The 25,492-nt window shown below is 39.8% G+C and overlaps 1 protein-coding gene across 1 annotated transcript in view; it reads right to left on the bottom strand.

Moving 5' to 3' along the window:
• Positions 1-1,613: 1,613 nt before the first annotated feature.
• Positions 1,614-25,492, bottom strand: part of LOC110491343 (guanine nucleotide-binding protein subunit alpha-13) — a 38,484-nt gene continuing 14,605 nt past the window's right edge. The window contains exons 3-6 of the mRNA XM_021564715.2: positions 6,808-6,858; positions 6,527-6,727; positions 5,078-5,212; positions 1,614-4,237 (exon numbers count right to left, since the gene is read on the bottom strand). Of these exons, the coding sequence (XP_021420390.1) occupies positions 4,001-4,237; positions 5,078-5,212; positions 6,527-6,727; positions 6,808-6,858 (624 nt within the window). The 3' untranslated portion in view covers positions 1,614-4,000. The remainder of the gene's footprint in view (positions 4,238-5,077; positions 5,213-6,526; positions 6,728-6,807; positions 6,859-25,492) is intronic.

The following is a 25,492-nucleotide window of genomic DNA, read 5'->3' as shown; positions in this document are numbered from 1 at the left end:
TTCTGCTGCCTGCAACATCCTCCAGCATTACCGGTTTGGCGGTGGGTCAGTCATGGTGTGGGGTGGCATTTCTTTGGGGGGCCGCACAGCCCTCCATGTGCTCGCCAGAGGTAGCCTGACTGCCATTAGGTACCGAGATGAGATCCTCAGACCCCTTGCGAGACCATATGCTGGTGCGGCTGGCCCTGGGTTCCTCATAATGCAAGACAATGCTAGACCTCATGTGGCTGACCTCATGTCAGCAGTTCCTGCAAGAGGAAGGCGTTGATGCTATGGACTGGCCCGCCCGTTCCCCAGAACTGAATCCAATTGAGCACATCTGGGTCATCATGTCTCGCTCCCATCCACCAACGCCACGTTGCACCACAGACTGTCCAGGAGTTGGCGGATGCTTTAGTCCAGGTCTGGGAGGAGATCCCTCAGGAGACCATCCGCCACCTCATCAGGAGCATGCCCAGGCGTTGTAGGGAGGTCATACAGGCACGTGGAGGCCACACACACTACTGAGCCTCATTTTGACTTGTTTTAAGGACATTACATCAAAGTTGGATCAGCCTGTAGAGTGACTCCAAATCCAGTACTCCATAGGTTGATAAATTTGTTTTCCATTGATCATTTTTGTGTGATTTTGCTGTCACCACATTCAACTATGTAAAGAAAAAAGTATTTAATAAGTACTTCATTCATTCAGATCTAGGATGTGTTATTTTAGTGTTCCCTTTCTTTTTTTGAGCAGTGTATATTTTTATTTAATTTTTAAACCCCGCCCCCGTCCCTGCAGGAGGTCTTTTGCTTTTTGGTAGGCCGTCAGTGTAAATACGTAGTTGTTCTCAACTGACTTTCCTAGGTAAAGGTTAAATAAATAAATATATTTTTAAAGTCAGCCAATACTTAAAACCTCAACATCAATATGGAGTCAACATACTAGTGTAAGTAAAAACAAATGTAAATAAGTTAGACATTGTGCTGCTAATGCACAAACATCTCATAAAAGTACTGTTTTTGTTTGGTTAGCTTTTGGAAATCGTAGAAATAAAACATTTTCCTTCAGAAGTAGCTAGGCAGGCTTACATTAGTTAGCTAATTATTTTTCTAGCTATCATACAGTATGTGTATATTAATAGTTAAATAGTTAATACAAGTAGACATGCAATCATAATTGACTGTAGCACATATAAAGCACCCACAAGCTACCGGTGGCTGAAAACACAATCATCGAGTGATGAATTTCCAGACAAGTGACGTCCATTTAAAAATCATTCCTTCCTCCCTCGCCCCTTGCCTTGCAAGTGTGTACTCGTCAGACGTTATCAGAAATGTACACTTAATTTGAGGGTTGAGGGGATAGTGTGTGTCTTTTAAGTGTTTGGAATCCAGCCTTAGGCTATGGTCCAAGCACTTTGCCTTTTACTCTGAGGTAACACTTTATACCAGGGTTTCTGAAATGATTGTGAACTATCTGTAATTGTCAGGCCCTTGGGTAGTTGAATCATGTGTGCTAGTGTTGAGCGGGATAATACGAATACGTGCACACTGGGGTGGCCTCTGGTCCAGACTCAAACTGCTGCTTTATAGTCTATGGGCTGAATGAATGACAATTCACACTTTATTAGAAAAAGTGTTTTATTGTAAAAATTAGTGGCATAAAAAAAAATGCAGATTGTTAGAGAAACATATGTTCATTGACAAGGCCAACCGTGAAACAGTGATTTGTTGTTGTTGTTGAATCATTTAAAAGATGGAAGTAAACAGTTTTAGATTACAACTAAGGCATCAGGGCACAGTTTTACTAAAGTTATGCAAAAACTTAAGCTTTTTAAAAAATAAATAAGCTCATAAGAACTCAAATGTTTCATAATTCACGATTTTCTTAAATATCTTCCTAAAATGATTGTCGCTAGGCAACAGCGCTATCAAGCAAGGGCAATCATGTTAGCATATTTCTTACCGAGATTACTGTTCTAAAATGTTTTATTGGATTTAAAACAAATCCAACTGAAAGTTTCAGTAGAGTCAATAAACATGTGCAATTGCTTTCATTAGCTTATTTTCTCACTTCCATGAGTTTAAGACAAGGGTTTACTATAGCCATCTTGGAATTACAAGAAGAAATCCAATAACTTCCTTTTCAAGAATCAAATTTATTTGTAACTATTTTCATAGGAAGAAACTTAAGGACATTTGCAATAACCTTATTGAGGAATAGCACATTTTAATACGTATAAAGTTGAGGTGAAAAAATGGCACTTAAGAAATGTCTTCTAAAAGGTTTTGTGAAACTGGGCCCAGGCGTCAGTCTGTACAAGGCCAGAGCGAGGCACAGTGGAAAGACAGACACGTAATCTCCGTAGCTAGAGAAACTAGGACAGTCGATCTTTATACAGTCATATAAAAGGCAGTGTGACGTGGCAGGAGAGAAACGCTCAAAACGCTAATCTGGAGTCAGTTTCTAGCTGTCTTTCAGCCCTATGAGGTGGCGTATCTTACAGTGTTGGCATACCTATACACACACTATTGTCATCAACAACAGGTTACAGTATGGACATGAAAACAAACAAACTAATCTGTCATATTTGAAACTAAAAGATACATTTGAGTCAGTCTGTACAACTATAAACATGATCACATCCATTAGACAGACAACCTCACTGACCAATAACACAAGTCCCTTTACAAGGCCACCAATGGGAAGGGAAGGAGGAGGCGGTACCTTTAACTTGTCGTGGTAACCTGGGCCACGTTCCGTGGGGGCAAAAACATGCTAGAAATTTCAGACAGAAATGAACACGCATACGAATCTGCCTGAACGTTCTGTAACGTTGCACCCCAAATTAAAGTACTGTAGCCCAGGGTCGGAGACATGCCCCCTCTGCTTTTCTGGTCCGTTAGGGCACACTGTAGAAAAATGTTTCAAAACATTGTGCAATGGAAAAAGAAAACAAGCGTTTCTTATTGGACAAGTTCAGATAGTACATCCCTGTTTCAGCCCGTTTTCTTCCGCTTTATGTTTAGTGAATACGTCCCAGAACAGGTTCTCACAGGAAGACATTTAACAAAAAAAAAATTGAAAGCTTCAACCTGGGATATACACTATAGACCGGGAGTTTTCAACTCTGACCCTACGAGGTACGGAGTGCTGCCGGTTCTGTTCTACCTGATAATTAATTGCACCCATGTGGTGTCGCAGGTCTAAAATCAGTCCCTGATTAGAGGGGGAAGAATACAAATCTAAAAGCAGTGGAGGTCCAGATTTGAATTTGAGGGTATAGACAGACTACAGCCCTATGGACAGACTGTTTATTACAATAATAACACAATAAGGACATCCTTTGTAGCGGTACCTCCATCCAACCCTGAGATAACAATACTAGATAACCGTCCAAGTGTGTGTGTTGTGTCCTTACAGCAGAATTACATGTGAACTACCTGGGAATAGAAAGGTAGAAATTTGTAAACTGTATACACACGTTAAAATGTATTGACTATAAAGACATGATTGATTACATGATAGCTAATGCCAAAACAGGTATACACAGATAGCGCAGGGCGCACACACACACACACACACACACACACACAGTGATTAAGGGTTATTAAGACGTTGTTGTATTAACGCATTGTGGTTTCTGTCAGTCACACAGGTCTCAGATCAGTGGACAGGAGCGGGGCTATGACAGCATGGCAGGCTTCAAAACTGATCCAAGGACAGTGCTTATTATCCAGCGTTCAATCATGTCCCTGGCTCCTAAAAGGTCAAACTGACCTCAGAGCAGTCTATAGACCATCCACTCAACACAGTGCAGTAAAAACCAAATAAAACCATTGAAACAACAAAAGTGGAACATCAAGGTCCTCCCCAAGGCACTGGGGTCCTCAATCCGGTCCTCTTTTGAAGGTGAGAGCAGTCCTCAATCAGGTCTTCTTTTAGGCAGGAGAAGAGGTCCTCTCTGGGGTTCTCTCTGAGGCTGGTTCCTCTCAGGTCCTCTCTAGTGGTCATAGGTCACTGGAGCATAAGCTGTTTGAGGTTTTCGTGGAGGATGGTATCCTTGACATCTCGGAACACCAGGCGGATGTTCTCTGTGTTGATGGCTGTGGTGAAGTGGTGGTAGAGGGGCTTCTGTGTCGCATCTCTTCTCTTCCCCCGGAAACAGTCCACTAGGAACTTCTGGACGTCCGGCAGGCTGTGGTCCGGCCCCGTGTACTCTGGGAAGTATTTCTTCAGCGAAATGTTCGAGACCTGCCAGGAACAGATCAACACAAAGTTTATTTGCCACTTGCACAGGATACATCAAGTGTAAAACATTAGTGAAATTCTTTACTGAGAGCTCTTTCCCACAATGCAGGGTTGATAATAATGTAGATAGATAATAGAAAATAGAATAAAAACACACAAGAAGTACGATATAAGTTGAAGAAATATGAGAATGCAAGTATATACAGGTCAGTGCCAGTCCCTTATTCAATGTGTAAGGTGGGGTTTTCGTTAGGTAAATGTGGCACAGGACAACGTAACCGGCAAGATGAACATTTACTGGACATTTGAGAGATTTACCCATGGTGCTCAAAATCACATTTAGATTGTAATTAATTTTAACAGAATATAAATTAGCCTGTAAAGTTCTAATAAAATAAAGTAGAACAATGTTCTTATACCAACATGTCAGGTTTTATTGAAAAGCAAAATATAACATTTGTATAATATAATTTACGAACAACCTGTACTATAAGCCATTTGTATGTACACTTTAATCAATATCAACTGATTGGCTCAAACACATTGAGGAAAGAAATTCCACAAATTAACAAGGTACACCTGTTAATTGAAATGCATTCCAGGTGACTACCTCATGAAGCTGGTTGAGAGAATGCCAAGCGTGAATAAGTGAAAATCTTAGTCAATCAACAGCCTATCGACCAAACAATGAACCAGTTGACTAATTGGGGTCAGACCTAGTAGAATCTGAAGGTTGGTGTGGCCTCAATAACAACACATTTATCTCTGAAAAGCGAATAGAGTCTAGTTTCTTGTGTGAACCCTGCTTCCTAGAGTGTTTGGTGTGATTGTGATGTTACTGACCTTCTCCTCCAGGAGGTCAGTCTTGTTGAGGAAGAGGATGATGGAGACGGCGAGGAAGACTCGGTTGTTGACTATCGTTTCAAAGATGTTCAATGACTCTCTCAGACGGTTGGTCTGTCGGTCCTCCATCAAGACCTTGAAAAAATAAATACATTAGGGAGTGTGTGAGTGAGAGAAACAAAGGGAGTGTGTGGTGAGTAGGGCTGGGCGATATGGCAAATAAATTATCACGAGATATATATATTTTTTCATTCGATAACAATAATTATCACTATATTAATCAAAAGATGTTTAAAAGGTGCATATCTGCTTCAAACTCAAGAATGCCTTAACAAACCGTAGTTAGAGCGTTGGACTAGTAACCGAAAGGTTGCTAGAACGAATCCCCGAGCTGACAAGGTAAACATCTGTCGTTTAACTGAATAAGGCAGTAAAACCCACTGTTCCCCGATAGCCCGTCATTGTAAATAAGAAGTTGTTCTTAACTGACTTAAATAAAGGTAATTTTTAAAAATGTTATTATGTGAGCTACACATAAAATTATACTTGAAGGAAAATTGTTCCATGTTTGCGGCCAGGGAGCACGTACCTGGGGTCAATTAAATTGATAAGCCTCATGAAACCTTCCTTTTCGACTGTGCTAATGTCCTTAGCAATGCATAATAGCATTTGTGATGTCTTTTTCTTTTCGGTGTTTGCTTGTAGGGCATAAACGCTGTCAGTGTTGACTGCTTCGGGCAACATCCCTAGATTGGCAGGTGCTTGAGGGGCGTTTATCAATACCGTGGTGCAAACTCAAACATCCCTAGATTGGCTGGTGCTTGAGGGGCGTTTATCAATACTGTGGCTCAAACTCAAACATCCCTAGATTGGCTGGTGCTTGAGGGGCGTTTATCAATACCGTGGTGCAAACTCAAACATCCCTAGATTGGCTGGTGCTTGAGGGGCGTTTATCAATACTGTGGCTCAAACTCAAACTTCCTGCATGTTCCAAAGAGGGATTTTGCTTCAGATGTTGAAAAAGGTTTGTCGTATTACCAGACTTCGTAGCCAGCCGTCTACGGCACAATGTGTACTGAACATTGCTCTGCTCTTTGTCGGACTTCAAAAGGCCAAACCACTTCCAAATTACTGAAACAGTTGAACCCTTTTTATCAATCATTTCTTTGTTGGAAGCTGCTCCTTCTCCATGGCTATCACTGCCACTGTTTTCACCTACATCGCTAATTTTTCCTGGTTAATAGAGGTGCTAAGTGGTTTTTAGTGGGCGTATACCTCTCTGCACATTCCTGCTGCGTCAAGAGGTGAAATGAATGGCTGTACCTAATTATTCTATATCGTCATTATAGAATAAATATCGTTATCGAGGGAGGTAATTACCTCGATAATTATTGATGTTGATTTAATCGCCCAGCCCTAGTGGTGAGTGTGTGTCCACTGTGTGTGTACCTGGTCATACTCTGAAGAAGACACTAGGAACAGTATGGAGGTGACAGAGTCAAAACACTCAAACCACCGTCGTCTCTCTGAGCGCTGTCCTCCCACATCCACCATCTTGAAGGGAACGCTCTTGATCTCAAAGTCGTACTCATGGATGCCTTTAGTGGGCTTGCGGGCTAGCAGGATGTCCTGCTGGGAAGGGATGTAGCTCTGGAGGAGAGGGAAAGAATGATAAGTGGAGGACAGGAGAGGGGGATGTAGAGTGAAAGAGGGATAAAAAGGAAACCCACCTGCTCCCCCAGCATCTCCACATTGTCCAAGAAATACTTCACAGACTCACCCTAAGAGACAGAGAAGAGACATTTGTTTTAGCTTCCTGGATAATCATACTAATCTATCAGCCTAAAACTGCTGCACGTGAGTGTGTGAGTGTGTGTGTGTGTAGAGCATTTATGGGTCTTCCTGTGAGTGTGTGAAGTGAGCATGTGTGCCTGTATTTGTGTGTGTGTGTGTGTGTGTGTGTGTGTGTGTGTGTGTGTGTGTGTGTGTGTGTGTGTGTGTACACAGTGGCAAGGAAAAGTATGTGAACCCTTTAGAATTACCTTGATTTCTGCAGAAATTGTCCATAAAATGTTATCTGATCTTCATTTAAGACACAACAATAGACAAACACAGTGTGCTTAAACTAATAACACACAAATTGTATTTTTCTTGTCTATATTAAATGCATAATTTTAGGTTGGAATAAATGTGAACCCCTTGTCTAATGACTTTTCCAAATGCTAATTGGAGTCAGGAGTCAGCTAACCTGGAGTACAATCAGAGACATGATTGGAGATGTTGGTTAGAGCTGCCTTGCCCTATAAAAGAAAAAGCTCACAAAATTTGAGTTTGCTATTCACAAGAAGCGTTGCCTGATGTGAACCATGCATCGAACAAAAAGAGATGTCAGAAGATTAAGAATGGTTGACTTGCAGAAAGCTGGAAAGGGTTACAAAAGTATCTCTAAAAGCCTGGATGTTTATCAGTCCCTGGTAAGACAAATAGTCTATACATGGAGAAAATTCAGCACTGTTGCTACTCTCTCTAGAGTGGCTGTCCTGCAAAGATGACTGCAAATAACAGCGCAGAATGCTCAATGAGGTTAAGAAAAATCCTAGAGTGTTAGCTAAAGACTTACAGAATTCTCTGGAACATGCTGACATCTCTGTTGACGAGTCTACGATACGTAAAACACTAAACAAGAATGGTGTTAATGGGAGGACACCATGGAAGAAACCACTGCTGTCCAAAATAAACAACAACATTGCTGCACATCTGAAGTTGGCAGAAGTGCACCTGGATGTTCTACAGCGCTGCTGGCAAAATAGTCTGTGGACAGATTAAACTACAGTTGAGTTGTTTGGAAGGAACACACAACACTATGTGGGAAAAAAGGCACAGCACACAAACATCAAAACCTCATCTCAACTGTAAACTATGGTGGAGGGAGCATCATGGTTTGGGGCTACTTTGCTGCCTCAGAGCCTAAACAGCTTGCTATCATCAACGGAAAAATGAATTCCCAAGTTAATCAAGACATTTTGCAGGAGAATGTTAGGCTATCTGTCCGCCAATTGAAGCTCAACAGAAGTTAGGTGATGCAACAGGACAACAACCCAAAAGACAGAAGTAAATCAACAACAGAATGGCTTGAACAGAAGAAAATACGCCTTCTGGAGTGGCCCAGTCAGTCCTGACCTCAACCCGATTCAGATGCTGTGGCATGACCTCAAGAGAGCGGTTCACGCCAGACATCCCAAGAATATTGTGGAACTGAAATAGTTTTTTTTAAAGAGGAATGGTCCAAAATTCCTCCTGACCATTGTGCATGTCTGATCAACAACTATAGAAAACATTGAGGTTATTTCTGCCAAAAGGAGGGTCAACCTGTTATTAAATACACGGGTTCCAACCTGCACTGTGAATTTTTACACAGTGTGTTCAATGAAGACATGAAACATTATAATTGTTTGTGTGTTATTAGTTTAAGCAGACTGTCTATTGTTGTGACTGTGACTTGATGAAGATCAGAACAAATTGTATGACCAATTTATGCAGAAATCCAGGTCATTCTAAAAGGTTCACATACTTTTTCTTCCCACTGTATATACAGTTGAAGTCAGAAGTTTACGTACACTTAGGTTGGAGTCATTAAAACTTGTTTTTCAACCACTCCACAAATTTCTTGCTAACAAACTAGTTTTGGCAAGTCGGTTAGGACATCTACTTTGTGCATGACACAAGTCATTTTTCCAACAATTGTTTACAAACAGATCACAATTCCAGCGGGTCAGAAGTTTACGTACACTAAGTTGACTGTGCCTTTAAACATCTTAGAAAATTCCAGACAATTATGTCATGGCTTTAGAAGCTTCTGATATTCTAATTGACATCATTTGAGTCAATTAGAGGTGTACCTGTTAGAGGTCGACCGATTAATCGGAATGGCCGATTAATTAGGGCCGATTTCAAGTTTTCATAACAATCGGAAATCTGTATTTTTGGGTGCCGATTTTTTATACCTTTATACCTTTTATACCTTGCGAATGCAGTAAGCCAAGGTAAGTTGCTAGCTAGCATTAAACTTATCTTATAAAAAACAATCAATCATAATCACTAGTTAACTACACATGGTTGATGATATTACTAGATATTATCTAGCGTGTCCTGCGTTTCATAATATGACTAAGCATACAAGTATCTGATTGAGCGGTGGTAGGCAGAAGCAGGCGCGTAAACATTCATTCAAACAGCACTTTCGTGCGGTTTGCTAGCAGCTCTTCGTTGTGTGTAAAGCACTGCGCCGTTTATGACTTCAAGCCTATCAACTCCCGAGATGAGGCTGGTGTAATCGAAGTGAAATGGTTAGCTAGTTAGAGCGTGCTAATAGCGTTTCAAACGTCACTCGCTCTGAGCCTTCTAGTAATTGTTCCCCTTGCCCTTGTTCCCCCTGCTTCGATGGTGGCTGATGTCGTTGTGTTGCTGGTTCGAGCCCAGGTAGGAGCGAGGAGAGGAACGGAAGCTATACTGTTACACTGGCAATACTAAAGTGCCTATAAGAACATCCAAATGTCAAAGGTTTGAAATAGAAATGGTAGAGGGAAATAGTCCTATAATTCCTATAATAATTACAACCTAAAATTTCTTACCTGGGAATATTGAAGACTCATGTTAAAAGGAACCACCAGCTTTCATATGTTCTCATGTTCTGAGCAAGGAACTGAAACGTTAGCTTTCTTACATAGCACATATTGCACTTTCACTTTCTTCTCCAACACTTTGTTTTTGCATTATTTAAATCAAATTGAACATGTTTCATTATTTACTTGAGGCTAAATTGATTTTATTGATGTATTATATTAAGTTCAAATAAGTGTTCATTCATTGTTGTAATTGTCATTATTACAAAAAATAAATAAAAATAAATAAATCGTCCGATTAATCGGCATCGGCTTTTTTGGTCCTCCAATAATCGGTATCGGTGTTGAAAAATCATAATCGGTTGACCTCTCGTACCTGTGGATGTATTTCAAGGCCTACCTTCAAACTCAGTGCCTCTTTGCTTGACATCATGGGGAAATCAAAAGAAATCAGGCAAGACCTCAGAAAAACAATTGTAGACCTCCACAAGTCTGGTTCATCCTTGGGGGCAATTTCCAAACGCCTGAAAGTACCACGTTCATCTGTACAAACAATAGTTCGCAAGTATAAACACCATGGGACCATGCAGCCGTCATACCGCTCAAGAAGGAGACGAGATGAATGTACTTTGGTGCAAAAAGTGCAAATCAATCCCAGAAAAACAGCAAATGACCTTGTGAAGATTCTGGAGGAAACAGGTACAAAAATATCCATATCCACAGTAAAAACGAGTCCTATATCAACATAACCTGAAAGGCCGCTCAGCAAGGAAGAAGCCACTGCTCCAAAACCGCCATTAAAAGCCAGAGACTACGGTTTGCAACTGCACATTGGGTCAAATACTGTACTTTTTGGAGAAATGTTCTCTGGTCTGATGAAGCAAAAATAGAACTGTTTGGCCATAATGACCATCATTAGGTTTGGAGGAAAAAGGGGGAGACTTGCAAGCCGAAGAACACCATCCCAACCGTGAAGCACGGGGGTGGCAGCATCATGTTGTGGGGGTGCTTTGCTGCAGGAGGGACGGGTGGCACTTCACAAAATAGATGGCATCATGATGAGGGAAAATTTGAAGCAACATCTCAAGACATCAGTCAGGAAGTTAAAGCTTGGTCGCAAATGGGTCTTCCAAATTGACAATGACGCCAAGCATACTTCCAAAGTTGTGGCAAAATGGCTTAAGGACAACAAAGTCAGGGTATTGGAGTGGCCATCACAAAGCCCTGACCACAATCCTATAGAAAATGTATGGGCAGAACTGAAAAAGCGTGTGCGAGCAAGGAGGCCTAAAAAACCTGACTCAGTTACACCAGCTGTGTCAGGAGGAATGGGCCAAAATTCACCCAACTTATTGTGGGAAGCTTGTGGAAGGCTACCCAAAACGTTTGACCAAGTTAAACAATGCTACTAAATACTAATTGAGTGTATGTAAACTTCTGACCCACTGGGATTGTGATGAGTGTTGAAATAAATCATTCTCTCTATTATTCAGTAATGAATGTCACATTCTTAAAATAAAGTGGTGATCCTAACTGACCTAAGACAGAGAATTTGAACTAGGATTAAATGTCAGGAATTGTGAAAAACCGAGTTTAAATGTAAATTTTAATTAAATGCCAGGCTAAGGTGTATGTACATTTCCGACTTCCAACTGCAGGTGTTCATTTTTTTCCAGGTGAGGGAAAGGGCAGTGTGGAGTGCAATAGAGATCGCATCATCTGTGGGTCTGTTGGGGCGGTATGCAAATTGGAGTGGGTCTAGGGTTTCTGCGATAATGGTGTTGATGTGAACCATGACCAGCATTTCATGGCTACAGACGTGAATGCTACGAGTCGGTAGTCATTTAGGAAAGTTACCTTAGTGTTCTTGGGCACAGGGACTACAGTGGTCTGCTTGAAACATGTTGGTATTACAGACTCAGACAGGAGGAGGTTGAAAATGTCAGTGAAGACACTTGCCAGTTGGTCAGCGCATGCTCGATGTACACATCCTGGTAATCCATCTGGCCCAGCAGCCTTGTGAATGTTGACCTGTTTAATGGTCTTACTCACATCGGCTGCGGAGAGAGTGTGATCACAGTGGTCCGGAACAGATGATGCTCTCATGCATGTTTCAGTGTTACTTGCCTTGAAGCGAGCATAGAAGTTATTTAGCTCGTCTGGTAGTCTCGTGTCAATGGGCAGCTCTCGGCTGTGCTTCCCTTTGTAGTCTGTAATACTGTAATAGTTTGCAAGCCCTGCCACATCCGACGAGCTTCAGAGCCGGTGTAGTACGATTTGATCTTAGTCCTGTATTGATGCTTTGCCTGTTTGATGGTTTGTCGGAGGGCATAGTGGGATTTCTTATAAGCTTCCGGGTTAGAGTCCTGCTCCTTGAAAGTGGCAGCTCTACCATTTAGCTAAGTGCGAAAGTTGCCTTTAATCCATGGCTTTTGGTTGGGGTATGTATGTACAGTCACTCTGGGGACGACGTCCTCGATGCACTTATTGATAAAGCCAGTGACTGACGTGGTGTACTCCTCAATGCCATCAGAAGAATCCCGGAATATATTCCAGTCTGTGCTAGCAAACAGTCCTGTTGTTTAGCACCTGCTTCATCTGACCACTTTTTTTATCGACTGATTCACTGTTAATTCCTGCTTTCATTTTTTGCTTGTAAGCCGAAATCACGAGTTATGGGCAGATTTGCCAAATGGAGGGCAAGGGAGAGCTTTGTACGCATCTCTCGTTGTGTGTAGTAAAGGTGGTCTAGAGTTTTTTTCTCCCTCTGGTTGCACATTTAACATGCTGATAGAAATTAGGTAAAACTGATTTAAGTTTCCCTGCGTTAAAGTCCCTGGCCAATAGGAGTGCCTCCTCTGGATGAACGGTTTCCTGTTTGCTTATGGCAGAATACAGCTCATTGAGTGAGGTTTTAATGCCAGCCTCGGTCTGTGGTGGTATGTAGACAGCTACGAAAAATACAGATAAACTCTAGGTAGACAGTGTGGTCTACATCTTATCTTGAAATACTCTACCTCGGGCAGCAAAACCTTGAGACTTCCTTAGATATCATGCACCAGCTATTGTTTACAAATATGCATAGACCCGTGCCCCATGTCTTACCAGAGGCTGCTGTTCTGTCCTGCTGATAGACTGTATAACCCGCCAGCTGTGTTCTTAATGTTGTCGTTCAGCCACGACTCGGTGAAACATAAGATATTACAGTTTTTAATGTCCGTAGGATATACGTGCTTTCACGTTTTGATCCTCACAAGGCATTCTTGATCTCTTTCCGTGAAACGTATGCTTCCTTTTCCAGCAAATCGCAGGGATCTGGGCCTGGTCGGGTGTCCTCAGTATATTCCCTGCGTCCGACTCATTGAAGAACTCATCCAATTTGAGGTGAGTAATCCCAGATCTGCTATCCAGAAGCTTTTTTCGGTCATAAGAGACAGTAGCAGCAACATTATGTACAAAACAAGTTATATATATATATATATATAAATTGCATGGTTGGTTAAGAGCCGATAAGACGGCAGCCCTACCCTCCGGCTCCATCTTCCAAACTTCTGTGCCAGTATTTAATGTTGAATGCAGGCGGGGCAGCAGATGCTGGGTGGACTGAGTGTGTTCTGTCTGTAAGCAGATCAACATTCCAGCCCAGATCACACTCAATCTCACCAACAAACAGTTAGTGATGGGGGTAAATATCGATACAGTAGACTGAGCATTGCGATATTAATTAGGCCTATTATTAAGGTGTCCAATCAAAAAATGATGTGTTAATTGTGTAGATACTCCTCTAACATCACCAAATGGTCCAAACCGTATGTTTATATATCATAATCATTTAGAAACTTATTGGAGTTTTTACCCTTGTAGGATGACAAAGATTAGGGTGACTAAATCAATGGAGGCCAGAGAAGAAAGGTGGTCAAGAATCAGAAAAATACAGTGAGGTCCAAAAGTATTGTGACAGGAAGAAATGTCGTTCTGGCTCTGTACTCCAGCACTTTAGATTGGAAATGCTACAATGACTATCAGGTTAAAGTGCTGACTGTCAGCTTTACATTTGAGGGTATTTTTCATCCATAAAATCGGTGAACTGTTTAGAAATTACAGCACTTTTTGTACACAGTCCCCCCCCCCCATTTTAGGGGACCAAAAGTATTGGGACAAATTCAGATGTGTATTAAAGCAGTCAAAATGTAAGTATTTGGTCTCAAGTTCATAGCATACAATGATTACAACAAACCTGTTGGATGCATTTGTTGCGTTTCTCATTATGTTGTGCCCAATAGAAATGAAATGGTAAATAATGTATTGTGACTTTTATTGTAACTAACAATAGAATGTTTCTAAACACTTCCACATTAACGTGGATACTACCATGATTATAGATCGCCTAATGCTGAATTTATTGTGAATAATGATGAGTGAGAAAGATAAGAGATAAATATCATACCTCCCCCCCAAAATTCTACCTTCCCTTGTTATTGTAATGGTGAAAGGTTAGCATGTCTTGGGGGTACAATATCACTCATTACTCACGATTCATTCAGGACTATGCACAATGATGGTAGCATCAACAATGTAGAAGTGTTTAGAAACATTCTATTGTTATTTAGAAAAAGTGATTCCAAAATGACAATACATTACTTACTATTCATTTCTATTGGGCACAGAATAATTGAATCAGCACCCAAGTATTGTGATAATATTGTATTGAGGTCCCTGGCAATTCCCAGCCCTAGTGTATTTGGAAAGCCCAGATGTCAAGACAAGAGAGCTGGGGTCTGCACAGGAAACAGACTGATGCGCGTTCTTTAGCATGCGACACACACACACACACACACACACACACACACACACACACACACACACACAGAAAGAGATTGAGAGACAAGGGAGGAAGCAGTAGGACGTCTAGTCTTGACTCAGTTTCACTTTTACTTCAGATCAGCTCTGCCAGTCTGAATCTGTGTGCGCGCGCTCGCTCGTCAGGGTTTCCGTTAGGAAAATGTTGATCCGGACAAAGTGATCTGAAGATTTTAATTTACCAGCCATTTGAGAAATTTACCAGACTCCTATGCATTGGGTGCATAACCCATTAGGGCCACGATGCTCAGAATGACACTACATTCCTGGTTGAGTCTGGCAAACCACATTTATAAACATCAATATCCTGCCAGCCAGATTGTGTCTACATTTTCCTGGCATTTTAGCTATCAATGTGATGTTTTGAGGTGCCTAATCAGTCAGTTCTGTACCTTCCTGGCTGAGTGGAAGTGTGTGTGTGTGTGGAAATAAAAAACTCTAGTCTGCCTGGAAATTAATTCGCAAGGATACATTTTTCCAATATTTTTCATATAAGATCATTTTCAGTTCTCCTCATTTAAATTAAAGTACTTTTTAGTTACCAACTTGAGAAAATGTCTGATTTAAGGCATTCCAGTAGTGCAAAATTCAATTACTTTAAACACCTCAAGGCACCTTGTGTGAACCCTGCATATAGGTCACCAATGAGTGGACCCTGCCGTGTCACAGAGCTTTTTCATGCACGCGACCGAGAGAGTGCCTTTCTTATTTACCTTTTATATTGACGACGTTATTGTCCGGTTGAAATATTATTGATTATTTAGGCTAAAAACAACCTGAGGATTGAATATAAACATCGTTTGACATGTTTCTTTACGGATACAATTTGGATTTTTTCTCTGCCTGTTGTGACTGCGTTTGAGCCTGTGGATTACTGAAGAAAACGCGAACAACTGAGGTTTTTGGATAAAAAGAGAGACTATCGAACAAAAGGAACATTTATTGAATAAATGAATGTCTTCTGAGTGCAACCATATGAAGATCATCAAAGATAAGTGATTCATTTTCTCTCTATTTCTGACTTGTGTAACTCTTCTACTTGGCTGGTTACTGTTTGTAACGATTTGTCTGCTGGGCGATGTTCTCAAATAATCGTAAGGTATGCTTTCACCGTAAAACATTTTTGAAATCTGACACTGTGGTTGGATTCACAAGAAGTTAATCTTTAAACCTATGTAAAATAGTTGTATCTTTTCTGAATTTTTATAATGAGTATTTCTGTATTTGAATTTGGCGCTCTGCAATCTAACTGGATGTTGGCCTACCCTAGAGAGCAGAGGCTGACCGATTAATCAGAATGGCCGATTAATTAGGAATTGGAAATCGGTAACTGCACACCGATTATTTAAAAACATTTTTTTACACCTTTATTTAATCTTTATTTAACTAGGCAAGTCAGTTAAGAACACATTCTTATTTTCAATGACGGCCTAGGAACGGTGGGTTAACTGCCTTGTTCAGGGGCAGAATGACAGATTTTTACCTTGTCAGTTCGGGGATTCAATCTTGCAATCTTGAAAAATGTATCAGGAGTAGGCAGCGCCATAAGTGACTAAACTGAGATATGGAGTTAATCAGTGCAACTTTTCCATAAATAGACAGGAATTTACTTCTCCATGGTTGCAGGAGCTCCTCTATCTTTACAAATGTTCTACTGAAATTCATTGTGGAGAGCTCATTTATATATTTTGTGATGTGAATACCAAGTATGTTTACTTCACCATCAGACCATTTTCTAGGTACACTACAGGGTAATGAAAGTTGTATTTTTTAAAGATCCAATACGTAATCTTGTACATATAATTAGGTTTTAGTCCAGAGTTCAGAAAAGTTCTTCAAAGAGATATTGCAGGGATCTAGTTTGCGGACTTAATAAAGAACTTGAGTCATTGGCATACATGGATACCTTTGTTTTTAAGCCTTGGATTTCTAATCCTTTAATTGTTGTTGTTTGATCTGATTTTAATAGCTTGCATTTAGATTCCGAATAATATGGTGACAGAGGACACCCTTGTTTACCTCAAAACTCTGAGAAGACGCTGCTATTTACTATTTTACACCTGGGGTTGCTATACATTACTTTTACCCATTTTATAAGACACTCACAGAAATTGCAAAAATAAATCCAGGCATTTATAAATAAAATCCAGTCTTTATCATAGTCCTTTAAAAAAGCTACTATAAATATCAGGCCTAGCTTCTTAAATGTTTCATGTTCTATTATTTCTAGTAGTTAAATAATAGTGAAATCAGACCTTCCTGCTGAGTACCTAACAGACTACCATTTCATTAGGAGTAGTTAAAACAAGTTAATAAATGGAGCTTTGATTGTATAAAAGAAAAGGGCTTTATATACCTCTTCCAGTATGCCATTAAGCCCTGGGGTTTTTCCACACTGAAAGTATTTAATAGTCTCAAAGTTATTCCTCTGTAATTTGGCCTCTAATTTGGCCTTTGAAGAGCGTTTGAAGAGCGTTTGAACGTAAAAAAATATTTTATCAACATGCGTTTTTTTTGGCAGAAATGCCTTCTTGACTATGTTTACTTTCATGTGCCTTAAACTCGTATGCCATCTGTAAATACGAATAGAATTGTTAAAATTACAAGCCTTGTTGGTTAAGCCACAGAAAAAAAAGTTAACCTTCCCACTAGCCATGATTGGCTGAGATAATGAGTGGGCTGGACATGCCGAGAGAGGAGTTCGGATTGGTTTGCCATAGAATGTCGTCAGTCTGTGTTGGTAATCCTGTCGAACGCGGCTTTTCGTTTTTTTTTACTGTGTAATGGAGCTGCATAAGTGTGGCTCCCCACTTTCTGGAGGATCAAGTTTTGAAATCAGTGGAATTAAAGTATGATAGCTAAAGAGATGGAGCAAACACCTGTCTCCGGATTACATCTTCAAACTAAGAGAAATCGTGACATGGCATTCCTGACAGGGAGACGCGTCCATTCATGACGATGTATACAGGTAAGATAGCTAGCTAACACTAGACTAACGTTACATTTTCAGATATTACACATTTTCTAATTTTGACAGAAAGTGGTTTCATTTCAAGCTAAAGTGTACGGTTAGCCAGCTAGCTAACGTTAGCTGGCTGGCTCCCTAGCTGACATTATTATTAGTTTCCCAGAGCCGTTTGCAGTTATAGTTAAAGCCTAATGTTAGCTAGCTAACATTGAACATGGGTTGTTAGCTCCCAGCACTGTGGCATTGTTGGCACCGTTCATTGTTTAGCTAGCTAATGTTGGCTGGCTGCCTCGTTAGCTAATGTTACGTGACACGTGTACAACACCCGTTGAATATGGCCGGTGTCAGTAAACGTCTAAAAAAGCGTAATGAAATTGTTGACAGCAGAGCTGATTAGGCTGTTTTCAAGTCATCCAGAGGTAAACAAATCATCGGCCAGAGCGTCAAGTGTGCGCTTCGAGAGCAAAACGAGATGGGTGGGGCTAAAGCAGGGTGAGGGTGTGAACGATGCCGAATGGGTATAGACAAAGAGCTCTTCACTGGATAGCAAAACATTCAAAGGCAATTTTCTCAAAAGTGAGTTTGAAAGTTAATCAACTTTCAAAGCAGAATTACTTTCCCATTGTTCCTCAAATGCAGTGTATGACATACCATTTTGTAGCTCTAAGCATCTACTTTCGTATAATGTAAAAAATAAAATAATAATTGTGCTACATAAGACTGAATCCAGGTGGTGAGTCACATTTGGAGTATCATAGATGACTGTCTTTAGGAAAGAGTTTCTGCAAATTATTTTTGGTAGCATTCCTGTGTTGGAGATTCAGGAAGAATTTGGTGCATCCAGTTTGCTTTATTTTTGTAATAGATTACATTCGATCGTTCTTGAATAAGTTCCTCCAGTTCTTTTTCCTCCAACTTATTTTGTCACTCTGTAGTACCGTTTTTATTGCTATCTACCTGTACTATTAGTTCATGTATTTCCCTTGTTAGCCTTGTCTCTTCAGGCAGAAACTGCATTTTTTATTGATGAATATTGAGTGACCTCTGAAGGTACATTGAATGTATCCCAAACAATAAGGGGATTTGCTGAACCTATATTGTACTGGAAAAATTCAGGTTATAAATGACGTCTTAGTTAAGAATAAATTGTCCTGAATTAGACTGATTAACTTCTTTGGGACTGGGGGGCAGTATTGAGTAGCTTGGATGAATAAGGTGCCCAGAGTAAACTGTCTGTAACTCAGGCCCAAAAGCTAGAATATGAAAATAATTAGTAGATTTGGATAGAAAACACTGAAGTTTCTAAAACTGTTTGAATGATTTCTGAGTATAACAGAACTCATGGCAGGCAAAAACCTGAGAAAAAATCCAACCAGGAAGTGGGAAATCTGAGGTTTGTAGTTTATCAAGTCATTGCCTATCGAATACACAGTGTCTATGGGGTCATATTGCACTTCCTAAGGCTTCCACACTAGATGTCAACAGTCTTTAGAACCTTGTTTCAGGCTTCTACTGTGAAGGAGGAGAGAATGAGAGTTGTTTGAGCCAGAGGTCTGGCAGAGTGCCATGAGCTGATCACACGCGTGAGAGGTAGCTGCATTCCATTGCATTTCTAAAGACAAAGGAATTCTCCGGTTGGAACATTATTGAAGATTTGTGATAAAAACATCCTAAAGATTGATTCTATACATTGTTTGACATGTTTCTATGAACTGTAATAGAACTTTTTTTACATTTCGTCTGAACAAGTGATCGTGCATTATGCATTTGGATTACTGGGCTAAACGTGTGAACAAAAAGGAGGTATTGGGACATAAATTATGGACTTTATCGAACAGCATTCCGATCAAGATCATCAAAGGTAAGTGAAAATGTATAACGCCATTTCTGACACCTCTCCTTCTTTGGAAAATGGCTGGATGGTTCTCTGTGACTAGCGCTGGCCTAACATTATCGCAAGGTGTGCTTTCGCCGTAAAGTCTTTTTGAAATCTGACACAGCGGTTGCATTAAGGAGAAGTTTATCTATATTTCCATGCATAACACTTGTATCTTTTATCAATGTTTATGATGAGTTTTTCTGTTATTTGATGTGGCTCTCTGCACTTTCACCGGATGTTTGTTTGAGACAATGCATTTCTGATCATAACACACCAATTTCAAATGAGGTTTTTGGACATAAAGATTAACTTTATCGAACAAAACACACATTTATTGTGTAACATGAAGTCCTGTGAGTGTCATCTGATGAAGATCAAAGGTTAGTTATTAATTTAATCGCTATTTCTGATTTTTGTGAGCCCTCTCCTTGGCTGTATGTTTTTCTGTGACTAGGTGCTGACCTAACAATAGTTTGGTGTGCTTTCGCCATAAAGCCTATTTGAAATCAGACACTGTGGCTGGATTTTCAAGAAGTTTATCTTTAAAATGGTGTAAAACACTTGTGTTTGAGGAATTCTAATTAATTATGGGATTTCTGTTGTTTTGAATTTGGCGCCATGCAATTTCACTGGCTGTTGGCGAGGTGGGACGCTACCGTCCCACATATGCCAGAGAGGTTAAAACCTCTTGAGACTAGGGGGCAGTATTTAGATTTTTGGATGAAAAACATACCCAAAATGAAACTGCCTATTTCTCATGCCCAGAATCTAGAATATGCATATAATTGTCAGATTAGGATAGAAAACACAAAAGTTTCCAAAACTGTCAAAGTATTGTCTGTGAGTATGACAGAACTGATATTGCAAGCGAAAACCCGTGGAAAATGAAACCAGGAAGTGGCTTCTATTTTGAAAGCTCCATGTTCCATAGCCTGCCTTCGCTCCATTTAAAGGGATATCAACCAGATTCCTTTCCCTATGGCTTCCTCAAGCTGTGAACAGTCTTTAGACATAGTTTCAGGCTTTTATTTTGAAAAATGAGCAAGAAAGAACCCATCGCGTCAGTGGATGGCTGGGTGCCAGCAGAGTTTTTCATGCGCAACAGCCATTTTCTTTCTCTCGCCTATGGAAGAAGCTACATTCCGGTTGACATATTATCGATTATATATATATATATATATATATATATATATATATATATATATATATATATATATATATATATATATATATATATATATATATATATATAGTAAAAACAACCTGAGGATTGATTATAAAAAACATTTGACATTTTTCTACGCACTTTACGGATACTATTTGGAATTTTCGTCTGCGATGTCGTGACCGCTCGAGCCTGTGGATTTCTGAACATACCTCCATTTGTTTGGCGCGTTATTTTGGATATAAAAATAATCTTTATGGAACAAAAGCAACATTTATTGTGTAACTAGGAGTCTCGTGAGTGCAAACATCCGAAGATCAAAAGGTAAGCGATTTAATTTATTGCTTTTCTGACTTTCGTGACCAATCTACTTGGCTGCTAGCTGTTTGTAGTATTTTGTCTACTGAGAGATGTTCTTACATAAACGCTTGTTATGCTTTCGACGAAAAGCTTTATTGACACGCCAGGTGGATTAACAACAAGCTAAGCTGTGTTTTGCTATATTGCACTTGTGATTTCATGAAAATTCAATATTTTTTGTAATTTAATTTGAATTTGGCAATCTGCAATTCAGCGGAATTTGATGACAATTATCCCGCTAAAGGGATAGGTGCACCAAGAGCATCAACAGGCTGCACTAGTAGTGCAACAATTAAAAATAGACGCCAAAAATAAAGTTCCTGGCGATCATAGCGATCTGACTCCCTCCCCCCTTCTGTCTGAACTTGGAATATTCTTGTTCGAGGGCTTGGGCCACTGACCCTCAAACTGATTGTTCTGTTCTGCGTTGTGTACTATTCTAATAATTTGAAGTTTGATGGCATAATAATTTTAACTCTCCTGCAATTTGAAATCTTTATTTTTGACTGTCATAGTACCTCTTATGGCAGTAACTTTACAAACACTAATTATGGTCTATTTAGACCAATTTAGTATCTAGTTATGGGAAGGGGATAAATAAGGATAGCCTGTTATAATTTTAACGGCTTAGCAGATAAGAAATTATCCGTCTTTACATGGCTAAAAGAAAAGGAATATAACATATACTGTTTACAGGAAACTGTTTACAGGAAATCCTTAGATGAAATTGCGTAGGAAAAGGAATGGGATGGTGAAATCAAGGAACCCGAAAGGTGTGAAGATTAACAAAAATGTTGATCCTAATGTGCAAATAGTCAGGAATGGTTCGCTAGGAAAGTGGATCCTTTTGAATATGAAAGGGGATAAAAAAAAAAAAAACTGATTCGGCTCATTAATCTATAATATTGGCCAAATCAGGATGATCCATACTACTTCGAAAATATTTATACCAATGTATTGAACTTACAGGCAAACGATCAAATCATCATGGTGTTAAGTACCTCAATGGACCGTAAAGATAATCACTCTACATACTATCATCACCGTGCTCTTAAGGAAATCACTAATATTATGGACATATTAAAACATTATGGATATTTGGAGGAAAAACCCTGACCTACTGAGATATACATGGAGACTTAATCAAGCTAGTCGTCTTGATTACTTTGTCTCTGTCTCTCTTGCAAAGGTTAAAGTATTGATAGGAGACAGAATGTGATCGGATCATCTAATTGGCCTTCACATAACTCTTACAGAATTTCCACATAGACAGGAATATTGGAAATTTAAGTAGGCAGCTACAGTAGCTGAATGATATTAACATCTTCGGGTTTTATTTTATCTGGGTGCTTACGTCACCTACTAACACCCTGGTACTACCCGTAGCTCCGAGAAAACACAGAAAAGGTATGTGTTGCAGATTACTCCTTCGTAGAATTACATAATGTGAAAGAAATAAAACACCAAGGTTAATGCTGTAGATATTGTCACAAGGGAGTGAGAGACTATTGAAACATGTAACTTTCAGGGTTTTATTTTTGTTATTGATATAGTTTACAGAGTGCTGAAAAGTATTGCTGTTGCTAGCTAGCTGAGCTGCCTACTGACGCTAGCGTTGCATTATGGGAGATGTAGTTTTAGCCCTCTAATGTCTGAATGGGATAAAGGCGATTTCACATTGTAGCTTGTTTGTAATTACAGTGTTTTTGTACATGAGTTGTTGTATTTCAATACTGTCAACACTGAAAGCACCTAGCAATGTATTGGGGATGTGAGTTTTACCTTTCTTCCTGAACAACTTGTCACATGGTGCATTGGAGACTGATGTGTTCCTGTCCTGTCTTTTCACAATACTATTGCAGGTATGGTTCTATTGTCTAAGAATTAAGATTATACATTCTTTGTATTAAGGACTGGTTATTATTTGATACATTATGGCTTTATGTATGAGTGTGATTGTGTGAGTCTGAGAAAACACAGAGAGAAAGAACAACTTGTCAGATGGTGCATTGGAGACCGATGTGTTCCTGTCCTGTTTTTTCATCATACTATTGCAGATTGACATTAAAGCCAAAACGACAGCTGTGATGTCGCTCTTTATTTCTTGGTTCTCCTGTGGTACATATAAAGACTGCTACAAAATGTCTGATGTTTTGAATTCAAGAAACAGGTTGTAGCAATATTTATTTTATTCCCTTGCCTGTTTGCGAATGCCACAGATGTTAGACAATTGAGTCAAGATGTATTTGTGTAGTAGATTTGAGTAGGTTGATGTGTGTGATATTGGATGTGATTTAGTGAGTGTACAGTGGCAAGAAAAAGTATGCGAACCCTTTGGAATTACCTGGATTTCTGCATAAATTAGTCATCAAATTTGATCTGATATTCATCTAAGCCACAACAATAGACAAACAGTCTGCTTAAACTAGTACCACACAAATGACTGTATGTCTTGTCTACATCATTTAAACATTCAGTGTAGGTTGGGGAAAGTATGTTAACACCTAGGCTAATGACTTCTCCAAAAGCTAATTGGAGTCAGGAGTCAGCTAACCTGGAGTCCAATCAATGAGACATGATTGGAGATGCCCTATATATGCCTTGCCCTATTAAAAAAAAAAAAACTCACAGAATTTGAGTTTGCTATTCACAAGAAGCATTGCCTGATGTGAACCACACCTCGAACAAAAAAGAGATGTCAGAAGACTTAGGATTAAGAAGTGTTGACTTGCATAAAGCTGGAAAGGGTTACAAAAGTATCTCTAAAAACCTAAATGTTCATCAGTCCCTGGTAAGACAAATAGTCTATAAATGGAGAAAGTTCAGCACTGTTGCTACTCTCCCTAGGAGTGGCCGTCCTGCAAAGATGACTGCAAGATAACCTCATTGAGCATTCTGCGCTGTTAAGAAGAATCCTAGAGTGTCAGCTAAAGATTACAGAATTCTCTGGATCATGTTAACATCTCTGTTGACGAGTCTACGATACGTAAAACACTAAACAAGAATGGTGTTAATGGGAGGACACCATGGAAGAAACCACTGCTGTCCAAAATAAACAACAACATTGCTGCACATCTGAAGTTTGCAGAAGTGCACCTGGATGTTCTACAGCGCTGCTGGCAAAATATTCAGTGGACAGATGAAACTACAGTTGAGTTGTTTGGAAGGAACACACAGCACTATGTGGGAAAAAAAAGGCACAGCACACAAACATCAAAACGTCATCTCAACTGTAAACTATGGTGGAGGGAGCATCATGGTTTGGGGCTACTTTGCTGCCTCAGGGCCTGGACAGCTTGCTATCAGACAGAAAAATGAATTCCCAAGTTAATCAAGACATCTTGCAGGAGAATGTTAGGCTATCTGTCCACCAAATTCCTCCTGACCTTTGAGCTGGTCTGATCCGCAACTACAGAAAACGTTTGGTTGAGGTTATTGCTGCCAAAGAAGGGTCAACAGTTATTAAATCCAAGGGTTCACATACTTTTCCCACCCTGCACTGTGAATGTTTACACAATGTGTTCAATAAAGACATGAAAACGTATAATTGTTTGTGTGTTAGTTTAAGCAGACCGTGTTTGTCTATTGTTGTGACCTAGATGAATATCAGATCACATTTTATGACCAATTTTGCAGAAACCATGTATTTCCAAAGGGTTCACATACTTTTTCTTGCCACTCTATAGGATGTCTGGATAATTAGTAAGACTATAATGTGTGATGTCTAAATAAATAATAACCCAGACAATTTGCATGGTCGAGTGTGTGTGTGTATCGTGAGTATAGCCTTAATATTCTGGATGATACTTGTAATCCATATCTTATCACCATCATAGTTGCATAATAATTCAATTAAACATGTTCATGGGAGAAAAAAAACAACATATCCCAGCATTTCCATAGCAATTGAAATTTCACATTATCATGAAAGAGACCTTGCATTGCTCTAGAGACAGCTTCACTACATTACAAATGTATTCCTCATAGGCTCCTGCGCCTATCTCCTGTTTCTGTAGCGTGAGGCAGCTCGATGTACAAGCACACCATCTGGACAGGACGCTAGTCTATCGCAGGGCCTTACCCCCTAATCTCGCTCTTTAATGCTGAGTGGCCTATGAAGTCTTTAAAAAAAGAAATGGCTCCACATTTCCATGATCAAATTTTGCCTATAGCCTACTTTGAAGGTAAGACACGCCTCCAGCTTCCATTTGTAAAGTGATGGGACACGCTGATAGACAGTTGCCCGCACTGGAATGGTGAATGGGCGGCGCGCTTCAATTACCAGTTGAGAATAAAATGGTAACTCTTTTTTCCCCCCCCCATCATGCACCAAAACTATTTAACACGCAATTGCATTTAGAATGGAGTAAAACACATTCATTGCGGAACCAAAGGCAATCAGCTGAGGAGCTGCTGGAAAAATCTCACTAAAAATGCTGTGATAGTTGTGTTGGATAAATAAGATACATGATGACGAACGAAAACACACAGGCCAATTTAATTCCACTAAATAATGCAAATGAACCTGTAGCCTGATAAGCATGATAGTCAAATATATTTC

This window comes from Oncorhynchus mykiss, chromosome 16 (assembly GCF_013265735.2).
Source record: "Oncorhynchus mykiss isolate Arlee chromosome 16, USDA_OmykA_1.1, whole genome shotgun sequence".
NCBI lineage: Eukaryota > Metazoa > Chordata > Actinopteri > Salmoniformes > Salmonidae > Oncorhynchus > Oncorhynchus mykiss.
The sequence above is the reverse complement of the archived record's forward strand: the minus strand, read 5'-3'. Positions and strand labels throughout refer to the sequence as shown.